General features: G+C 36.7%; 3 protein-coding genes across 4 annotated transcripts; 2 read left to right on the top strand and 1 right to left on the bottom strand.

Annotated features, from left to right (window-relative positions):
- Nucleotides 1-700: 700 nt before the first annotated feature.
- Nucleotides 701-2,922, bottom strand: LOC127970015 (protein Mis18-beta). Of its 2 annotated transcripts, none has more exons than XM_052572201.1 (5): nucleotides 2,463-2,922; nucleotides 2,242-2,308; nucleotides 2,044-2,166; nucleotides 1,065-1,146; nucleotides 701-917 (listed from the first exon to the last, which is right to left on the bottom strand). In XM_052572201.1, the coding sequence occupies exons 1-5, from the start codon at nucleotides 2,755-2,757 to the stop codon at nucleotides 831-833; spliced, it is 654 nt and encodes a 217-aa protein (XP_052428161.1). In that variant the 5' UTR covers nucleotides 2,758-2,922; the 3' UTR covers nucleotides 701-830. The 2 variants fall into 2 exon arrangements, with proteins under 2 accessions (XP_052428161.1, XP_052428160.1); XM_052572200.1 differs by having other exon boundaries at nucleotides 2,242-2,377; nucleotides 2,463-2,865.
- A 65-nt stretch (nucleotides 2,923-2,987) lies between these two features.
- Nucleotides 2,988-6,995, top strand: LOC127970013 (nucleolar and spindle-associated protein 1). The gene is made up of 12 exons (XM_052572199.1): nucleotides 2,988-3,130; nucleotides 3,444-3,512; nucleotides 3,593-3,733; nucleotides 3,866-4,055; nucleotides 4,205-4,288; nucleotides 4,452-4,564; nucleotides 5,025-5,075; nucleotides 5,195-5,358; nucleotides 5,534-5,694; nucleotides 5,804-5,926; nucleotides 6,028-6,133; nucleotides 6,389-6,995. The coding sequence occupies exons 1-12, from the start codon at nucleotides 3,056-3,058 to the stop codon at nucleotides 6,474-6,476; spliced, it is 1,365 nt and encodes a 454-aa protein (XP_052428159.1). The 5' UTR covers nucleotides 2,988-3,055; the 3' UTR covers nucleotides 6,477-6,995.
- Nucleotides 6,996-9,899: 2,904 nt separating this feature from the next.
- LOC127970012 (RNA polymerase-associated protein RTF1 homolog) lies at nucleotides 9,900-21,669 on the top strand. The gene is made up of 18 exons (XM_052572198.1): nucleotides 9,900-10,065; nucleotides 11,872-11,982; nucleotides 15,569-15,719; nucleotides 15,806-16,010; nucleotides 16,466-16,583; nucleotides 16,673-16,784; nucleotides 16,913-17,054; nucleotides 17,389-17,566; nucleotides 17,704-17,786; nucleotides 17,868-17,955; nucleotides 18,059-18,166; nucleotides 18,294-18,371; nucleotides 18,480-18,601; nucleotides 19,483-19,540; nucleotides 19,631-19,708; nucleotides 19,784-19,882; nucleotides 19,963-20,077; nucleotides 20,576-21,669. Exons 1-18 carry the CDS (start codon nucleotides 9,982-9,984, stop codon nucleotides 20,680-20,682), a joined length of 2,037 nt encoding a protein of 678 aa, XP_052428158.1. The 5' UTR covers nucleotides 9,900-9,981; the 3' UTR covers nucleotides 20,683-21,669.
- Nucleotides 21,670-21,704: the final 35 nt, after the last annotated feature.

Raw genomic sequence — 21,704 nt, forward strand, 5'->3', positions numbered from 1 at the left:
CTAGTATTTTTTTTTTAATAAGAATGCAAAAAAACATTTGTTGATGCATGGCAGAAGTGGATAAAAAATAATAATGTGCTGCATGCAATAATTAAGCTTTGCTTGAACATATTTATGCAGAAATGTGGTAAATCTGTGAGTGGACTAATGTTGTGACTTTCTTTTCAAATGCATGAAATCCCAAAGGTTTAGCACTGCTGTAAATTATTCACAGATGTATCAATTAAAAATGTTACTTTTTTGGATTTGAGTATTGTATAATTAAAATGTTACAAGTCTGTGATTCAAGGGGCAAGATACAGTATGTTTTAGCAAAACTAACAATTGTGAGTTTAAATGAAATAAAATTACAAGTTCATTGCAAATAGTGCAGAACATAAGTTTGTATGCTTTGATGACCTAATTTGCATTGCTGATTTTGCCTCTGAATGTAAAACTCTATGCTTAGTCTGACCTATGCACTACAGATGCGCCCCGCATGATTTTGTACAAAACAATTATAAAATTTTAGCAATAAAAAAGCAGCATGGTGCCAATCATAAACATGTGTTGTGTTTTCTTTCTTCAGTGTTATACTTCATCTGGTAGTGTAAGAGATTAGATCAGTCATTTTTCTTAAATAATATATACTTTTATTTACTGTTATACTATTCCTTTCTCTGCACATAATGTAAATAAAGAAATACAATAACCAATGGAGTTAGTATTTCACTCATTTTAAACATTTTCAAAGAATGACATTGTAATTCAATACATAATACAAAAATATAAATACACACTATTTCAGCAGTTATAACAAAGCCACTACATATTCCTTGCCTGGCACTGCTTTAGCTTACATTGCTTGTGTACATTTTTTCCATCATTCCTTCCAGAATCTTCACCTGCTTCAGCTGAGCTTCTAAATCCTGCTCCAGCTAGAAAGAGGAGAAGAGGAATTCTCATTGTTTTACCCAAGTGAGTTGAGTAGCTGTAAAGGCAACTTATAATATAACTGAATAAAATATAATGTTGATCCCCTTCTGGAAAATAAATGGTCATTATTTATTGGCATAAGTACTCACCTCTTTAATATTTTTGTCCATTAGTCTGTGTTTGAAGTTGATTTTGGAGGCTTTAACACATGCACCACTTCTTAGCATGTAGCTAAAATGTAAACCATTGGTCAAAAAAAAAAAAAAAAAAATCTGATTTAAGAATCCATTAAAAGAGTTAAATAAATGGTTCAGAAAAAAATAGATATGTACATAAATTAACATTTGTTCACTCTGAGGCCATCCAGGTAGTAGATGATTTTGTTTTTTCTTCAGAAAAGATTGTGAATAATTTAACATTACATCACTTGCTCACCAGTGGATCATTAGCAGTGAATGGGTGCCGGCATGATGACATTCCAAACGGCTGACAAAAGCGTCACAATAATTCACAAGTAATCCAAATGACTCCAGTCACACAAACATGCCGTTTTACATTTCACAGACATTAACTGGTGGACTGGAGTCGTATGGATTACTTAAAAAATTATGATGATGTTTTTATCTGCTGTTTGGACTCTCCTTGAGAAATGTAATACTACATTTCTTCAAATGTGCCCTGGAAAAGAAACAAACTCATCTACATCTACACACCTTGGATAGCCTGAGGATGGTTAGATTTTTAGCAGATTTTTAGCAGTTTTTTTTGGAAGTCGTGGCCTAGTGGTTAGAGAGTCAGGTTGTAAAAGGTTGATCAAAAGGTTGTGAGTTCGAGTGTCGGGCCGGCAGGAATTGTGGGGGGGGGTGCATGTACAGTGCTCTCTCCATCCTCAATGCCACGACTTAGGTGCCCTTGAGCAAGGCATCGAACCCCCAACTGCTCCCCGGGCGCCACAGCATAAATGGCTGCCCACTGCTCTAGGTGTGTGTTCACAGTGTGTGTGTGTGTGTGCACTTCGGATGGGTTAAATGCAGAGCACAAATTCTGAGTATAGGTCACCATACTTGGCTGAATGTCACGTCACTTGTTTTTCCATTTTTTTTTATTTTTTTTTATAATTACACCCACCAGTTTATGAGCTCTTTTCGTAAAAGGAAGAGGTTTTGTAAAGCAGACAGGTGCTCTGGGGTGGAGTGAAGAACAAGGCCAATGGCACTATGGCAACCAGCACAGTCAAGGACTTGGTGGGTGCTACAGAGAAACCACAGGATGATGGGACATACACATGCTGGACATACGCTGAAATCAACAGACAACTATACTTACGAGAAAGCCAGTTTACCAATCAAACTCATCTCCAACTTTTTGTGTACCCTCACATCCTCAGTAACTTCTTCAGAGGGAAAGATTAATATGCAGTGGTTATCATCACAACAGTCATCCACGTGTTTGGTCTTTGGTGCTTTTTACAAAAGTATTCAAGGCTGCATTAAAATCTTGAGAATTTTTGTCTGCATGTTTTTAAAGGTATTACGAGAACAGCTTACTCAAACAAATGATACTCTGGAGGCTCGGGACTTCCCCACAGATGCCGAGAGAGTCTCCAAGCACTGTGTTGCATGTCATGCATTGTAGAACACTGCAATTCCTAAAGTCTATTAGAGTACAGGCTTCTCCGTCCTTCACTGCTCTTAGCTGATCTGCAATTGAACTAGTCTGTGTCGAGTCACATCGGCCGATAACATAAGAGATTTCGGGAAAACTTCGAGTGCTGTTCGACATGATTACATAAACAAGTTTTGTTCTTTCTCTTACAAGCTCAAAAGACGAAACAACGTTCATTCATTTATGAGCTTGAACTTCAGGTGGCGCCCTAAACCCGCTTAATCAAGACCCGCCTTTGCTAATCCATGTGACCCAATCAAAACCAACGAGAAATAAACGCCACTTTTTATTGGATGTAGTGCTGCGTCGTCATGGGCTTCTCAACCAATCATCTAGCGGAAAAGGGTGGTTTTGAAACACGTTATTTTTCAAACATCAATCCCCACCTAAACAAACCGAGCTGTAGATCACCGAGTCGTCAATTTCAGTATTACAGTTATATATCTGCAGATTTTACAGTGAATTTAACCACAATATGGATTTGGATTCGCTTAAATATGCGGAATTGCAGCGTCTCGCGAAAGAGGTTGGACTGAAAGCAAATATGAAGGTAAGTCGTGTTTCCTAAGCGATCCTGTCCATGTGTAATGATACCAAATGACCTGAATTTTGCACGAGTGAATGTAGATTCCTTAAATATTTTTAATACGAACGCTGTACTAATTAAAGTATGGTAAGTCTTTTTCTTAGATTTTACAGTTAACGTTACGTTGTTGGCGTTTTCGCGTGAAATAACAAACCTTTCATTTAACGTTAGTTAGTTTGTGACTGAACGTTATCTACACTTACATTCATCACTCTTTTATCCATAACGACTTACAAACAATTTATTTCATTAAATGCTCAATGCTTTTTTTTTCTAGGCTGAAAAGCTGTTGAAAGCTTTAAAACAGCACTTTTTACAACAACAACAACACCAGACATCTGGAGATGTGAGTATTATTTTTGTACATTGTCACCATAATTTTTTGGGAAGAGTTGCTGTAACAGAATTACATTGCTTTGGTTACAGGATAATGATCCAACCACCGCGGACGCGCAAGATTCCGTGGACGAGCAGGGCGCGCACACTGCAACGTTTGTGACCGAGCGACGGGGAAAAGCCCGCACTGCCAAGAGAAAGCTCAGTGACTCCACATCTGTTACTGCTCAGGTACACATGAACATATCTAGGCTACAGTTTTAGTTTCTATCTGGACTGTTTCATCTTTTACTTTTAGATATACACTTTAAAACCACGTCTAGGGTTTTGTAATGGTTTTTGTTTTTAATATGTAATATATAGAATGAAGAAAAGCCGGCTCAAGAGGAGGACCGAAGGGGCTCCAAGAGGAGGAAGGGGTCCTCACCCAAGGACACAGAGACACCAGTTCTACCTGAAACATCTACTAAAGAAGATCCCGTGGAGAAAGGTCTAGAATCTGAGGAAACCAATCCAGACTCTGAAAGTGCTCCTGCAGAGCCAAGTGTTAAAGGTGAAAAATGCCTTGATATTAAGGTGCTCTTTGAGAGTAGATGTTATTAATTAACCTTTTAATTAAGATCTAATAGAAGGATAAGTTACCTTGTAATTTGTTTCTCCACAGCGTATGTGGTGTTGACTATTAAAATGTATATATTGCAGGTGTGGGAAGAAGAACAGTAGGTAAAATCCCTCGTCTTGAGGGCCTGATGAAGAGAAAACCTGCACTGAGGCCGACAACTCCTAGTAATAAGATCCTTCCAACTTTATACACAAAAACTAAATGTTTTTTTTTCCAGTTCCTGTATTATTCAAAATAAAGTTTCACTTGAGATCATTACATAACACGTGTAATCAAATATTCTGAGCTATTTATTTGCAACTCTTCAACTCTATCACTCTTTCCTAGACTTCAAGAAACTCCATGAGGCTCACTTCAAAAAGATGGAGTCCATTGATTCTTATGTCCAAAGGAAGAACAAACAAATGGAGGTGATCAGGAATTCTGTCAAGGAGCTGACGGTAAAAATGAGTGGAACCCTGGTCTGTCAATTAATAACAGTGTTATTGTTGTTAAAGGGGTTGTTCATCCCAAAAAGAAAATTCTGTCATAATTTGCCCGCCCTCATGTCGTTCCAAATCTGTATGACTTATTTATTCTATAGAACATAAAATAAAATTATTTTCAAGAATGTTGGAAACCAAACAGTTTTGGTTTCCATTGACTTTCACTGTACAGAAAAAAAACAATAATAAACTAAAATAAAAACAAACAAACAATGGAACCAAGTTCCACAGAAGAAAATAGGTTAGCAACGAAATGGAGATAAGCAACAATAATTGATATAGCTGTCAAAAAATGTGCTATTTATTAAATATTATATATGCATTAATAAAAAGTAAAGTACCACTGCCTTGAACAGTGTAGTTTGAGTTCCAAATGTTTTATTTATAAGCGGTTTATTTATTTTTGCAATTTCAGACTCTGTCAGAGAAGACACTGATGAAATCGGTTGAAACAAAGGCTCAAACTGTAAGTCACCAAGAAGCTTGAATATTAGCTGTAGTGTCAATCTGTGTGTCACCATGCTTCATTGTGAATTCGTTGTCGACCTGAAATCATAAGCAAACTTTGGTGTTGTCTCCCATTAGAAGATACCTGCTAGCAGAGTGTCTCTCTTCAGTCCTGGAGTGCAGGAGAAAAAAACGTTGGCAGAAAAACGCAGGCTCACTCAGCAGTCTGCCAGCAAGTCTGCTTTGAAGGAAACCACCACCTTCAGGCCAACTGTCCTTACCACTAATAAAATCAATGTCCGGTAAATACATCAATGGGCTCTAATTCACTTAAGTTTATAATGCTTTAAGTATTGAAATTGAGGTGCTAAAGCCAAGCACAGACAACTAAAGTGTTTAAACAGAATATGGTTTATTATAATATAACCAATTTCTATAGCTGTACTTAAATGTTGACTGCTGTGTTTCCTTCCCAAGGTTTTCGCAGACCACTCACGATAACGAATATAAGCGTTCGCTGGTAAAGACTCCAGCTCGTATGTCTCCTCTCATCCCTCTTACTTCCACTCCAGGGAGGAAATCTGATGTTCATTCCAAACCTGAACTTAATAAAAGTGTTGGTGCCATCAAAACACCTGGTAAGACTAATGCATTACATTGCGGTAATCATTTATCAAAAAAAATATATATATTTTGAAGGATTGGTTTTAATGGTTATTTTGCTTTTGTTTTTTTGTTTTTTTACAGGTGCTACTCCATTTGTTTTTAATGGGAACAACAGTATATCAGTCACCCCTGGTGTCACCAAGAAGAACACATTTGATCTGAAGGCCAGTCTCTCCCGTCCACTCGCCTACAAACCACACAAAGGTATGTCCACACTCAGACAAATATATAAATGAAATACTCAAACTAACATGTTAGGCAGTGCTTCCTTCCTTGCTTTTCATTGTCTTCATTTACCTCTGCAGGAAAACTGAAGCCATTTGGAGCTCAGCAGGAGAACACAGCACTTAATAAATCTCAGACTGTTCCTTCACACCAGAAAAACTATAAACAGCACCAAGTTCAAACCAGGTGAGGTGCTTATAACTATTTTCAAAACTGATAAGAAATTTCTTGAGCAGCAAATCAGAATATTAGAATGGTTTTAAATTGTAACAATATTTCACAATATTATTTTTACTGTATTTTGAGCACAAGAGACTTCGAGCATTAAGAAAATCTTACGACCCCCAACCTTTATACTTTAGCATACATTTGAATTTCCTGTGTCTTATTATCTGAAATGAAACTTCCCACATTGAATGTGTTTTGCCTTTTCATTTTCAGAGAGGAGCGACGTGCCAAGCACACAGAAGACCGAAAACAAAAGAAAGAGATGACGTTGGGTGCCAGACGAGGTCTGGTCCTGGCCTAACTCAAGTGTTCTTACTGTTTTGCTATCTTAGACACTCACTGTACATGTTTAGCTTTCCTCTTCTTTTCCAAACTTTTGTACATATTTTGCTCTTCTGTAAACTCTTGGTTCTTCTGTAAATGCTTGGTTAATATGCTTACTATGAGGTGAGGTCTTCCAAAAAAAGCATTTGTTTTTTAAATCCATTTATAGATAAGGATTTTATACTTCTTAAATTTTTTTGATTATATGTTTTCAAAGAAAGTGTTTCCCCTGATGTGTTTTCAGTCTTAATGGTTATTTGTACTGGGCTTCAATTTATTGTAAAGACAAAAAAGTAAAGCCACTCAAAACATTGGTCAAGCAAAATGTCTATTTGAACTTGAGCAATATTCATAAATTAACATTTTGTACTACTTTGTCTTAAATGTGGTCATTTTTGGTGTGTGTGTATATATATGTCTTAGATTTCAGCCTTCAAAAAATGTCCACTGAAGTTTTTATTAATAAATCAGTGTCTGTTTGTCTGTCATCTACGAATGCTGAATCCAATTAGACATCTGGGTTTCTCTTGTAAAGCTCCGATGCGAAACTCCTCTGTGTGGGCAAGGTCACTGCTAAAATTGGCCATCTGCTTTATCCCACAATGTAAAAATAAATACTCTTTACCTAAGAGCACAAACAAGTTTTGATTTAATGTTATAATTAATCATAATGCTCATAAATATGTCACCAGAGGAATAATAAGGATTAACGTTTAATACAGATTTGGATGCACTTTCATATGAACTGCAGATGAAGTGTGTTTTAAATGTACATTCATGTAAATTTCCTAAGACCTACCTTGACATCCTGGCAGTAGGGTCCCCCTCTAGTGTGGAGGAAGTAACTGTAGACGTCATCTCTGATGAGAACAGAAGGTCTCAGCAAACATGTTTATCATCCATGGTCTTCCATCTCCCCGAATACACACATGTAACGTGTTGAAACTTGACAAGTCATAGTATTTTTTTTGTCAAATGAGGCCTGCCAAAGAAATTAATGAAAGGTCAAATTACATATTATTGCTCCTTTACTGCTCACTTTAAATGCATGAAAATGTATGCAAATAACAAAACCCTAATGCTGTGTTTCTCAATACTGCTCCCTTCTAATATCTTACTCTTATGTAACATGGAACTCGTGAATTATAGTGTTTCAAGTGTTTTATCTTTATAAATTGTACAATTATAAATTGGAAACACACCTATAGACTACCACTCAAAACTTCAAGAGATTTATAACATATTACAAGGCTGTATTAAATTAATCAAAAGTGAAAAAAAGACATTTATTGTGTTTCAAAGATTTCTATTTCAAATAAATAATGTTCTTTCTAACATTCTATACATCAAAGAATCCTGGAAAATCAAGGTTTTCACAAAAATGTTAAGCAACACAACAATTTTGAACATTGATGATAAGACATGTTTCTTAATATGTACCAAAACAGCTTATTCATAATTTCTGAAGGATAACGTGACACAGAGGACTGGAGTAATGGATGCTGAAAATTCAGCTTTTCCATCACAGGAATAAATTACATCTTAAAATGTATTAAAACAGAAACATTAATTTTAAATTGTGATAATATGTGTCTTTAATCAAACTCTTGGTGAGCATGAGAGATTTCTTTCAAAAAAAAAAAAAACTTTTGAATGGAAGTGCAAGTCTTAAGATTCTGTCTAAACCTTATTTTTCATGCAATTTTTACAGACCAGACGGGAGTTTAATAAGAAAAGGAAATGTAATTTAAATGGAATAAGTCATTATATTAAAATTTCATCTACACTTTTCCATAATATTTTAAAAGCACCTGTTGTACAACTAAATTGGTGGCTATCAATGTCATGTACTGTTCAAATATTAGTCATTAACCCATGCAGAAATAAGAAAAGTACACAAAAAAATGCATAAGAGGTCTAAAATATGATGAACAAGGAATTGAATAATGGATCCGATGGAAGGAAGTTCGATCTCAGCACTGACCAGTGGCTGTTTGGAGCGCAGAGTGCAGTATCCACTGTATCGAGTCTCTCCATCACGTCTGTTTGACACGTGTTTGTTCCAACATGTGATCTATTAATAGCCTTCCTTCAGGTCCAGTCCACCCCTGGACAAACTCATCCTTCAACAACCCAATATGCTTCTTGATACCCTCCACACCTTTGGAGAAATCAAATTGTATATTTTGCCAGGGCCAGCGGGTGTCTTAGCAACACTTATAGACGCTCCTGGTGCTCAGTATATCTGAGCATCTCAGTGTAGATTGCAATAACAGACTCTGTTTGTGAATGACACCATAAACTCCAAACAGAGTTTTTAATGTTGTCTTTGATACAGCCATTTGCTAGCAGTAGTTCTTGCTATCAGATCAGGCATCCAGTAGAAAATTGAAAACATATTTAGTGCCTTTTTTTAATTTACCATCATATATAATTTCATTTGATCTTCTGGTTTAAATTTATTTCACTAATCCAAATCAAGAAGAGGGGTTTTCAAACAGAGGACTGCAAGGAAGTGGGAATTGGTCCATGTACATTTAATCATTAGTAGCCTTTTGTCAAATCATTACCCTGCAAAGTAGAACAAGAACTTAACCATGTTATTTGTAAATGTCTGTATAGTCTAAAATAATTTAATAAATAATACAGTATGGTATAGTACAATAAACAGATTAAAATAATTAAGTAAACAACATTTTTTATTTACATAAGTAAATAATAAAAACATGTCGAAATTAATTACTTAGTACAGTACTAAAGTAAATTATGTAGAGCTATGTAAACAGTGTAAAACTGTAACTTAAACATAATATTTTAAATGAGTTCATGGTATGTGAATTTAAATTAGTATTAGTTGGGTCTTTACACATGAATCTATATGGCTGTATTTAAAACTTACTTACACGTTGACTTGGATGAGGAATACAAATAAAATCTAATTTGACTTTAAATGACATTCACAAGTCAACAAATACAATGGCCACTGCGTGATTACTTATTTTTGTCACGACAGTTACTTGTTACAGCTGTTAAAACACCACATTTGAGTGTAACCAAAACACATGTATCATAATTTAAAATACATAATTGAACGAATAAGCATAAAATATGGCTTGGAATGCAACTAAGTCTTACCACTCTTGACACTCAAACAGGCTATTACGGTCCGTCATACATCTGTCCTTACCTGAAGTGAAACAAGCACTCTTGACTTTGGTCCTACAGACAGCAAATCTCTCTCGCAGCTGATTCCTGCCCACATCACATTCAGCGACTAACAAATATCATTATAATTTTCGCCAAATGTATGTGTGCAGATAATACATCATTATTAGATACTGGGGATTTCTGATCCTGTATGTGTAGTCAGTGCTTTTTGGCGTAACGTGTGCGCATGCGTAGTATAGTTCTAGCGCCTTTGTGCGGAGGAGTGCGGCGCTGCTGTTTAAACACACACACACAGGGGAGCCAGGCAGCTAACCATGGTGAATGTAAAGAAACGGAAAGGTCGGGTCGTAATTGACTCTGACTCGGAGGATAGTGCAAGCGATGATAATTTGGACCAGGTAGGAATATCGTGAATTTGATCCAAAAACCTCGCTGTTTACCGATCGCTGAGGCACTAAGGTGTCAGAACAGTATGTGTGTGTTGAAGTCCAACGCTAAGTGATGTGGGAAAGCTAGCTGGTTAGCAAGGGCCTATATTGTGGCGTCGTGTTGTTTTTGGGACAACTGCACCTTATTTTTAAATATTTGACGTGCTTTTTGTGGCCACCTGCAGAACGCGGGTAATTCGGCTTTCCAAAAGTGGCCGCGTGCGTTTGGTTTAGAACCTTTTCAGCCTCATGACGTCACAGCGCCGCGGCTAAACTTCTATTTCGGTTGTAGCTGTAGAAATATGACGAGAGACTAGAGAGGACTGAAGATTCTAAAACACGTCCCAGAAAGCAGCTTTTTAATTGGGCAATTAAAAGTCACATGATACGTGAAAATAAGGATATGGGGACATACTCAATACAATTCACTGTTTTATCAAAAGAGCTCAAACGAGATGTGTTTTATGATGTGCTGAAAATGGCTAATGGCCAATTGAACAATGTTTTTGGTCAGTTGGCCTTTCTTTCTAAAGTTTTAAACATCCCATAATACAAAGAATAAATCATTTGAATTGTGCTGATTTAAGCAAAGTTCAGTTATGAATTTGAATAAATAACGCCACAATAGTGTTTTCATGATTTTCAAAAGGTGATATAACACAAAGGATAGTGTTATAAATGTATATACATTTAAAAAAAAAATCAAAATATACAAACCTTTCTAGGATTTTACGATGATGATGACTATTAAATGCATCATCACAATCTTGTGAAAAAGTCCATATGAACATCTGTGTGAGGGACCACCATCGTAAAATATAAAATGCATCTGTATAGTTTCTTGTATAAAGACCCAATTTATATTGTAAATATATAAATACATAAATAAAAATTATTGAAAGGTCTAAAACATACTTATTAAATATTTGGCTTCTTTTAAGTTCCGCTTCTACTGTCATAGTACTGTACTGTTTATTTTTGTCTGTTTATTTCTTAGAACATTTGAATCATTATTTATTTATTACAAATTTAATTTGATCTAATATTTAAATCAAACTGTTATTTTATTGCATTTTTTAAAATCAAGTTATTTACTTCTTATAGTCTTCTATAATTTGCATATTTTCATTCTATTAATGATTTGTTAATAATAATCTTATTGTAATAAGAAAAAAAATCTTAATAAATTGTATTATTATAGACACCCTAGCACTCCCTTACGGCCTCCTGGAGTCCTGGTCCCTATTAAAAAAAAAAAAAAACTTGTGTATGGTGAACAAATAAATTTGAACCATTATACGCCCCCTATAGGCAGTACTCTCTAGTACACATCTCGACAACCTGTGGGTTTCATTTTCATTTCAGTAGTGTTGACAAATTACAGAGCTAGCCAGCTAGCAGACAAACAGAGCCCAACACAAACACTAACAGCAGTCTGATCGCTGTGTTTCATGCACTTGAGATTGCATGCGTATGATATGCTGAGAAGTTCAAAAGTGAAAAGCTGAAATGTTATGAATCCTAACAGATTCAATAAGTACCATTTCTCTCAAACACTGGTCATAATTGGACTAAAAACCCCATGCCCGGTGGAGTTTGACATCTGTCTGTGCATTAGATTCTGTTTAGCTTGTTATCGAAAGTGTTGGGTTATAACTAGCCCCAATCCCTCTGTGTTTTGTATTCTAATACTTCAGAATAAAATTAGCACTTAAGTACATAATACTTTTTTAAAGTAAAGAATTGTAACTGTCAATCTTCCTCTGCTCTTTGCAGGAGCTGCTGTCTCTTGCCAAGAGAAAGCGTGTGGATTCTGATGAACAGGAAGAGCCTGTTAGTAAACCTGCCGCCTCCACAGACTCGGAGACTTCAGACAGTGATGATGAGGTATAAAGCCTTTCTATTATTAAATGTTGGTGCAAATTTTTTGGGTCATATCACATTACTTCACAAATAAAAGGACTATGCACTAAATTACCATCACAGTTTTGCTGCATGGTAATAAAAATAATACTAATACTAATGGTATTCCAGGATGCCTGCTAAATCATTTAATCAGCACCTTACCATTTCTGCATATGAATTGCATACCGTCTGAGTAGGTACTATATTTGAAAATGAACAAACTTTGAAATCATTAAAAAAGTATGTTTTATATAGCATCAACATGGATAGTATGAATGAAATTCAGATGTACTAAATCCGCAATGTTTTTATTGTCATGTGACCTACCAGCATCAGTTGCGTTGCTTCACTGGCATTCATAAATTCTCTCCCGTGGCCTCATGGGATATTGTTTGCGTCCATTGAATGTGCACTTCAGAATCATGCTCGGAAATAGTTAATTGGGTACTTTCGCATATTGTTAATTTGGATACTGCTCTTTTGTTGTGCTGTTTTTTTTTTTTGCATACTGTATGATATGGAAAAGTGTTCCATTTGTAGGGTAAACTTATTCGACAACCTGAGGCTTGCTATTTTATTTTTCTCACTTAAGGTTATTTCATGTATAAGCTGGTATTATGAGAAAGCACATTTCTACATTTCGGGATGTTGTTGTCATTTTAAAGGGTCATATGATGTTGTTAAAAAGAACATTATTATGTGTATTTGGTGTAATGAAATGCGTTAATGTGGTTTAAGGTTATTTTCCACACACTAGTGGTCGACCGATGTGTGTTTTTTGACTGCCGATATCTTGGAAAGCAGGGAGGCCGATATAATTTTAAAAAATATGAATATTTAAGAAATTTGAAATCATTTTGCAATGGATTAAAAAGTAAATGTGTAAAAGAAACATGAGAGACAGATTTGTACAAATAAATATTGAATAAAAATAGAATTAAAAAGAAAGTAAACACTAACTAACAAGGCACTATTGTGGGAAGTTTGTGTACATTGGGAATCATATTTTTAAAATAAAGCCAGAGTAACACTCATTTCAGCATACACCACACAGTGAAAATGACATGAATACGACAGTGGGCAAAAGCATAAAATGCAGCATAATTTTAAATCATGAGTTTAAAATGTACAGCATTAATTTCACACAGACCGACTGTCACGCAGAGAACATGTGATCATGATGGATGCGTATTTTTGTATTAATGCTGACACCAAACGAGAAAGTATTTTAATGTTTGCCTTTCTATTACTAATAGGCCTCATATAAAAGCAATCATTATAATACTTTCTGTATACAATAATTCCTTTGTTTAACTGTTCTATCTGATTATTAGACAGACTTCTATCCTTATCAGACAGAACTGTTAAAGACGACGAATAATAGAGAGAGTGTGAGCACTGTGTGTTCAGATGCTGCTGCTCTCTGCACCGTCAAAATAAAACAGAAGCCAAATAGAAAAACTTATCGGCCTTGGCAATATATCGGTCAACCACTACTGTACATTACTGTTTCTCTTTTATGCCCTGCCTTTCTGAAACGCATATTTTTTTTTTTTTTACAAAGCTCATCGGCCTGAAAAGCGAGGTGTTACGCCCCTCGACATATACTGTTATGGCATACGTTAAGACAAAAACAATCAATCCCATTACAAACAAGCCATTTGTTTCATCCAGTGGGGACATAATTACTGATTATAATGACTTAAGCCTGGCTCACACTGTGTGATTTTTGCCACGATTTGATCGTCTGAGTCAAATCCTAAAAAAGTCCTATAATTCTAGGCTAAAATCAGTTGTTTTTGTTAATTTGACATGTTCACTGACAGCCTTTGCGATCAAATTTTAGCTCTGACAAACTTCTGGCGGTGTAAGAAGATTTGCTGCACAGTCCTGCAGTGTGACATTTCCTATGACAAATCTCATACTAGCTTAATTTTTCAAGACAAGTTATGATCAGAATTAATGCTAGACATTTCTTCCAACCGCATAAACTCCAGCACTTCGTTGCCTTTGCTATGATAAACACCGGTTGCGCTGCTGTTTCATGTGGGTGTATAGTGCTGCTTGCACTATTCTGCATAAATATGCCGGTGTTGTCGCCTTTCATATACTTTTCATGATAGCCAACATTACAGCCCCACGTGCAATACAGCTCACAGTCACTGAACGTGTATGGATTAATAATGTAGAACTTAGGATGAGTATTCTTAAACGCAGCTGTTTTTAACGTGTCTTGACTGTCGTACAGTCTGACATTAATAACAACTGTTATTTCGTACAGTCTGACAAGTACAATCCTAAAGGACTTTTAAAATCTGGGCTTTAATATGTGTTTTTACGTGTTGTATCGCTCTTCGTAAACATAAAACCATGTCTGCATTTTTGTTTGGACAAACGACAAATAACAAGCACTACTCTACACCAGCGGTGCTCAATTCCCTGTCTTCGCCCTCTTTAACGCCCCTGATTCAGATAATCCGCTCATTACAATTGAGCTCCGTGCATGAACTGTGTTACCATTGATATGGTCTCTACACATTGTTAATTGCTCCATACTCCCTGAGCAGGGGAAATCTATTGAAGTTTACTTCACTTCGGAACATTCATTTATGGATTTGCGCTGGGCAACATTTTCACACACAGACAAGTATGACATCATATACTTGTGTAAATAAATACAATTTAAATTGACGTCTCGTACACTTCAATGCACTTTAAACGAAACATGGCAGAATATTCTGTAATGTCCATTTCACAGGGGGCTTACATTTGAATAGAACAAACATCTGAAGCCATAAGAGAAATATACAAAATATGCAGAGCAGGGAGGCGTGAGTACTGGAATTGAGAATCACTGCTCAAACTCGCGTTTGTATCATCAGTGGAATCCTTTACATATGTAAATGTACTTACAGACTGTGAGTCAGAACAGCTGGCGTTGTAGTCTTCTCTCCCAGGATCAGGAAACAGTCCTCCATAAAATGTGCTCCACACATCTGTATATTTGGGTTCAGCTGTTCTGCAACAGTGTTGTAAATATGACCAAACCACTGATTTCTAGTTGTTTCCTCTTTTGGAAGGCTAAACAAAGTAGTTTTGCTTTCACAATGAAACCGTGTCTCCACAACATGGCACCGACGGCAACAGTGAGAATTGGCGAGGTTACGACGCCTTTTTTTGCGTGAACATTTGGACACATTATGCAAATCTTCCCACATTGTGGCGTAGATTTAGGGGCGTGTTTAAACAAGGCATTTTAGTGGGGCATGGACGAGTCTTAACTTTTATAAAGAATCTTTGGGTTTGAGATTTGAGTCTCTGCAACTTTAAAGACCTTCTTTATGCACCAAGAGCTTGTTACACTCCAAAGAGAAAGGAAAACTTAAACGCATCATATGACCCCTTTAAATGGTATCTCCTTAACTAATAAACAGATTGTCATTTTAGGTTTTGAAAATTGCTGTGGCAATCAGTGTCTGACTAGGGGAGTTTATTCTGAAAGAAATCATAAGTGTCCATGTTAAATGGTGTTTGTAAATTTAATGTGTTACCGTTATTGATCTGTTAGTGGACTGTCGGAGGCACTAAAACCAAAAAGAAAGGGAAGCCTAGCAAAGGGCCTGAAAAGAAGAACACAGTCAAGAAAAGAAAGGGCAAGGCGGCTTCATCAGGCAGCTCAAATGGAGACAGTTCAGCAGAGAGCTCGGCTCCAGAGGAGGGTAAGGCAGCGATTTGGATTCTGTAATGCTGTGTTTCCCAGTACAACACTGGAACTGGAACAGTAAAGTTGTTTCTTTTTTTTAAGGTGAGGTGTCAGACTCTGACAGTAACAGCTCATCCTCCAGCTCAGATTCTGACTCGTCGTCAGAGGATGAGGTTTTCCGGGACGGTTATGGAGATGATTTAATGGGGGATGAGGAGGACAGGGCCCGACTGGAGCAGATGACGGAAAAAGAAAGAGAACAGGAGCTGTTTAACCGGATAGAGAAGAGAGAAGTCCTCAAGAGGAGGTGAGAAGAATTTCAAAGCTCACATCTTGAGTAACCAAGGTCTGAATTTAACAGGTACTTCTAAGGAAAGGCGGGACAGAGAAATTAGTCTATATGACATTTTTTTAAGAAAGGGTTATCTCAATTAGTAATTAAGTATAGCTTTTTTTTCACAATGTTGTACACAATATTATTTTATTATTACTATATTTATATTCTATTCGTATTTGTTAATATTTTGAATTAGCCTTTATTTTTAAATGTCAACATTAATTTTAGCTTAGGTTTTTGTAATCGTTATGAGTGTTGTTTTTTATAAAGCTAAAAATGACTGAAAATTATAGTTTTAATTTTAATTTAAAATATCAACACTGGTTCTATTCTGTGCAGAAACAATTTAAATCTAGCTAAGATTGATAGCAGAATAGAAATAATTGTGCTTGTCAATTAATAGCCTATGTATTTGTCCCAATAAGGTTTGAAATCAAGCAAAAGCTGAAAACGGCGAAGAAGAAGGAAAAGGAAGAAAAGAAGAAGAAACAGGAGGAGGAGCAAGAAAAGAGAAAACTGTCTCAGGTCCCCGACACTCAGGTGGTAAGTAAACTGTGTAGCCGATTAGTCTTTCCTAAAATATAAACGCAAATATGGTGTGATATTCATGTTTTCTCTGTCTATTCATGTAGGTGATGTCCCATAACAAAGAGAGACGGATCAAGAGAGACGAAAAGCTGGACAAGAAGTCACAGGCCATGGAAGAGCTAAAAGCAGAAAGAGAGAAGAGGAAAAACAGAACTGGTATGATTAATTACTTAACGTATCACTATTCTTAAAACAATAATAAGTAGAATAAAGTGTCCTTTGCAAAAATTAGTATTCCACAGCCAGAGTTGCTAGTGTCTGATCTGTAACCTCTGACATTTCAGCTGAGCTCCTTGCCAAAAGGCAGCCACTGAAGACAAGTGAGGTCTACTCTGATGATGAAGAGGAGGAGGAAGATGATGATGACAAGTCTTCAGTAAAGAGTGATCGCAGTTCAAGGTCGTCATCTTTTGATGAAGAGGAGGAGTAAGTATTAGACAATACATTAACCTTCTTACTAGGGGTGACCCCGAATAGTCAAAGATTTTTTGCTTCGATAGGAGGAGCCTGATTCGACTACCAGAAAACAAATATACACAGTAAACACAGATATTATATAAACTTTTATTTTGGATGTGATTAATCTTGTGTAAAATTGTGATATTATTAAAATTCAAAATTGTATTTATTCTTGTGATAGCAAAGCTAAAGGCTATTTCAGGTTTATTATCAGTGTTAAAAACAGGAGATTTTTTTGGAAACCAGTATTAAAGAAATATAGTGTAATACAGCATTTATGAACTATGCACCTGTATTTTAGGAAAGAAGAGGCTCCGCCCAAGTCCCAGCCAGTGTCATTACCAGATGAACTGAATCGGATTCGGCTGTCCCGACACAAGCTGGAGCGCTGGTGTCACATGCCATTCTTTGCTAAAACTGTCACTGGTTGTTTTGTTCGAATTGGCATTGGAAACAGCAGCAGCAAGCCTGTTTATCGGGTCAGTGAAAAATGTATCATCCCTTTCATGTTATAAACATCTTTAGCAACAATTGCATCCTGAAAGCACACATTTTAAGAAACAGGATTCAATATACTGAGCTATTGATTGACAGTTTCTGAAATGAACTCCTGCAGGTGGCTGAAATCACTGATGTGGTGGAGACAGCTAAGGTTTATCAGTTGGGGTCCACACGGACAAATAAAGGCCTTCAGCTCCGGTATGTTTGCACAAGAAAACCGATTATATATGCATTAATCTCTAAGTCTTCCACCACTTATGTAATGTGTCATGTTTGCAGACATGGAAATGACATGCGAGTCTTCAGACTTGAGTTTGTGTCCAATCAGGATTTCACTGAAAGTGAATTCATGAAATGGAAAGAGGCGGTAAGTTTCATGCAGTTGCATTTTAGGTTATTAGAATAACTGCAGTCAACCTATGGCATTATCGGATTACATGACAAGTAGTAACCTTGTTGTCGCCCCATAGATGATATCAGCAGGAATGCAGTTTCCTACTCTGGATGAGATCTCCAAAAAAGAGCAGTCCATCAAGGAGGCGGTCAACTACAAATTCAATGACAAAGACATTGAGGATGTACGTCCCAGTGACATCATTTCATATTGTCTATAATATAGGATATTTTGATGGTTGTCAGTTTTACCAGTGTATAACAATGTGGAATTTTTTTTTTTTTTTTTTTTTTTTTTTTTTTTTAATGCAGATTGTCAAAGAAAAAGACAGATTCAGAAAGGCTCCACCAAACTACGCCATGAAGAAAACGCAACTTCTCAAAGAGAAGGTTGTAATGTTTGTGATGTAACACAACAGAAGTAGACCCTTGTTTGGTGTGTTTGTTTATGTGCGTATTTGTGATCTCATGCTAATCAGGCGTAATGTGTGTGTGCAGGCCATGGCTGAGGAGAGTGGTGATGGAGAGAAGGTAAAAGTACTGCAAGGTCAGTTGAATGAACTGGAGGAGAGGGCAGAAGCACTTGACCGACAGAGAACCAAAAATATCTCTGCCATCAGGTCAGAAACACACATACACTACTACTGCTTTTTAAAAAATACATTTTAAAATGTTTTGTTTTTCTGTGATTCAAAGCTGAATTTCTAGAAGTCATTACTGCAGTCTCCAGTGTCACGTGATCCTTCAGAAATCATATAATATGCTGATTTGGTGCTCAAGAAACATTTATTATTATTATCAATGTTGAAATCAATTAATATGAAAATATTATTTTTGAAATCGAAATCTTTTGTAACATTATAACTGTATTTATTGTTACTTTTGATCAATTTGCCGTGGCCTTGCTGAATAAAAGTTATCATTTCTATTAGAGCTGCACGATATTGGAAAAAAAATGACATTGAGATATTTTATTTTTCTTGCTATATATATTGCGATATGAAATCTAATCAAATTTTTTCTTACAAACAAGCCGGGGCTCTCTCTCTCTCTCTATCTCTCGCTCTCCCTCTCTCTCTATATTATATTATTTTATTTAAAAAAAAAACTTTTATAGTGAAGTGACATTCAGCCAAGTATGGTGACCCATACTCAGAATTTGTGCTCTGCATTTAACCCATCCGAAATGCACACACACAGAGCAGTGAACACACACACACACACACTGTGAGCACACACCCGGAGCAGTGGGCAGCCATTTATGCTGCGGCGCCCGGGGAGCAGTTGGGGGTTCGATGCCTTGCTCAAGGGCACCTAAGTCGTGGTATTGAAGGTGGAGAGAGAACTGTACATGCACTCCCCCCACCCACAATTCCGTCCGGCCCGAGACTAGAACTCACAACCCTTCGATTGGGAGTCCAACCCTCTAACCATTAGGCCACGACTTCCCACCTCTAACCTTTCCTCTTCATAATTGTTTTTTTCTTTTTTTCTTTTCCAGCTATATCAACCAGAGGAATAGGAGTTGGAACATTGTGGAGTCTGAGAAGGCATTGGTGGTAAGTGTTCCTGTCAGGATTTCTTTTACTTTGAGCTGTTACTCTACTAAGGAACATGCTGGAATCTTAAATGTCTTTGTTGTTTTTCAGGCAGAGGGTCAGAACTCGAAGAACCAGCAGATGGATCCGTTCACCAGAAGGCAGTGTAAACCAACTATGGTGTCCAATGTGAGGCGTCTTTCTGTTTTCTGTTGTTTTTTAGCTCATCCTTTTTTGGTCATTTTAAAAAACTTTCTTCCTCAGGCAAGAGATCCCTCAGTCCATGCCGCGATTTTGGCTCATCTCAACCAGAAGTACGGTTCTGGCTCAGGCCAAGACAACAGCCAGCAGGCTAATAAACAGGTAACCCACACAAACATGCCCTCAGCAACAGGATCCTGTTCTGACCCAGAATTCACTTGCTCAATTTGTTTATTATGCAGGGCCAGCCTAGCCAGAAAGACAAAGACGTTAATAGGCCAAACAGTGACCTCTCAGAGGACCTTTTTAAAGTTCATGACTTTGATGTCAAAATTGACCTGCAGGTTCCTAATGCTGGTAAGTTTGTCTCAGAATCTGATAGCCATATTTGATTTTAGCACAATTAAGCAGTGCAGTGCAATGCATTTTTTTTTTAAGAACTGAATATGTTTGTTCAGCAAGAACATGTTAAATTGATCAAAAGTGAAAGTGAAACCATTTATAATGTATAAATTCTGTTCTTTTGAATTTCTCTTTAGAAAATAGTTTTGAAAAAAAATCTGTTTCTGGATAATTTTTACATTTGTTTGAGCATCAAATCAGTATATTAAAATGATTTCTAAAGGATCATGTGACTCCAAAGACTGGAGTAATGATGCTGAAAAATCAGCTTTACCTTAACAAGATTAAATTATGTTATATTATATATATTATAATAGGAAAGTTATTTGAAATGGTAGTAATATAGTAAACTATGACCATTTTCAGACTCCTAACTTTTGAACAGTTGTGAATATGATTCTGATCCTATGGTCTGGTGTCTTAAATTTGACAATTTATTTCAATCATCCACAGAAGCGAAGTCTTTGTCGGTGAGTTCAAATGCATTACCTGTTAAAGACGGGGCACCACGCCGATCTCTCAACCTGGAGGACTACAAGAAGAGACGAGGACTCATCTGACCTACATTTTTTAAATCCTCTCATGCATGATTGGACACCTGTGCCGGAGGTCAACAGCTGCGGCCACCCCTGTGTGTGTGAGTGTGTGTGTGGGAACGTGTGTGTGTGTGTGTGTGAGAGAGCGAGAGCGAGAGAGTGTATAAAGAAAAGGAATAAGTGCATACCTTTAAGACTGAATGTGTCTGAGACTGTGTGACTGTGTGAGTGTGTGTGTGTGTCTTTCACCTGTTTGTAAGAGGAAATATTGATGAATAATGATAACTTTCAGGTCTTTTCCTGCAAAGGGTCACTTTTTGAGAGATGAAAAGTCCTCTGCGTTATTTACGGCGTGTGCAGACGTGAGAACAGAAATGCATTACCTCTGATTCTCCTTTTCGTACCAGTGTATTCAGCATATTTTGTCCCTCTCAGAAACGACCCTTTTATATCCAAGCTTGAATATTTCAAAAGGACACTATTAAAAAAAGACAACACACATCTTGTTTTTTTTTTGTTTTTGGAAAGTTGTAATTAGTTGTCAGTAATGTGATTGGGTCTGCCTTGCTCCCTGGTTTCTCCTGAAAACGCTCTGAAGTTTTTAAACAAGCATTTTCTTTTCTTCCCCCCAGCCCATGTGAAATGGGTTGCTAAGACAGCCCTGTTTAACTTTGCTTGCTGGTTTAGAGGCCGAGGAGCCGACCAATCAGAGAAGGAGTCTGAAATGACATCACACTCCCTAAATATAAACGTTTGTTTCATGTAAGACAATGATCAAATAAACGTGTCTGCCATGGACAAGAAAACTTTAAGAATTTATGTATTTTTGTTTTTACTGCTCTTTTTTTCCCCCCTTTCATATCTCTCTGTCTCCCTCAGAGCTGATGTAAGTGTTAATGACCATTAATTATTGATGAAGTCTTTTAGTCCGTTCTCGTATCGTTGTGGCATGCCTTGTAAATAAGCGATCTTGAGTGAGTCCGACTGAATAAAGGAGGAACTTTTTCATAACTCATGTGTTTGTGTGTTTACTATTCAGATGGCTC

Source organism: Carassius gibelio, chromosome B13 (genome assembly GCF_023724105.1).
Source record: "Carassius gibelio isolate Cgi1373 ecotype wild population from Czech Republic chromosome B13, carGib1.2-hapl.c, whole genome shotgun sequence".
NCBI classification, from domain to species: domain Eukaryota; kingdom Metazoa; phylum Chordata; class Actinopteri; order Cypriniformes; family Cyprinidae; genus Carassius; species Carassius gibelio.

What these genes read in the sequence shown, in the direction of transcription:
- LOC127970013 (XM_052572199.1), top strand. Translation starts at nt 3,056, where the DNA reads ATGGATTTGGATTCGCTTAAATATGCGGAATTGCAGCGTCTCGCGAAA. An exon ending in TGGTGCCATCAAAACACCTG is followed by an intron (nt 5,695 to 5,803) that starts GTAAGACTAATG and finishes GTTTTTTTACAG; the next exon opens with GTGCTACTCCATTTGTTTTT. An exon ending in CGCCTACAAACCACACAAAG is followed by an intron (nt 5,927 to 6,027) that starts GTATGTCCACAC and finishes TTACCTCTGCAG; the next exon opens with GAAAACTGAAGCCATTTGGA.
- LOC127970015 (XM_052572200.1), bottom strand. Translation starts at nt 2,757, where the DNA reads ATGAACGTTGTTTCGTCTTTTGAGCTTGTAAGAGAAAGAACAAAACTT. An exon ending in ATTGGTAAACTGGCTTTCTC is followed by an intron (nt 2,167 to 2,241) that starts GTAAGTATAGTT and finishes GTTTCTCTGTAG; the next exon opens with CACCCACCAAGTCCTTGACT. An exon ending in TGGACAAAAATATTAAAGAG is followed by an intron (nt 918 to 1,064) that starts GTGAGTACTTAT and finishes TCCTCTTTCTAG; the next exon opens with CTGGAGCAGGATTTAGAAGC.
- LOC127970012 (XM_052572198.1), top strand. Translation starts at nt 9,982, where the DNA reads ATGGTGAATGTAAAGAAACGGAAAGGTCGGGTCGTAATTGACTCTGAC. An exon ending in AGTCTGAGAAGGCATTGGTG is followed by an intron (nt 19,541 to 19,630) that starts GTAAGTGTTCCT and finishes GTTGTTTTTCAG; the next exon opens with GCAGAGGGTCAGAACTCGAA. An exon ending in CCTGCAGGTTCCTAATGCTG is followed by an intron (nt 20,078 to 20,575) that starts GTAAGTTTGTCT and finishes AATCATCCACAG; the next exon opens with AAGCGAAGTCTTTGTCGGTG.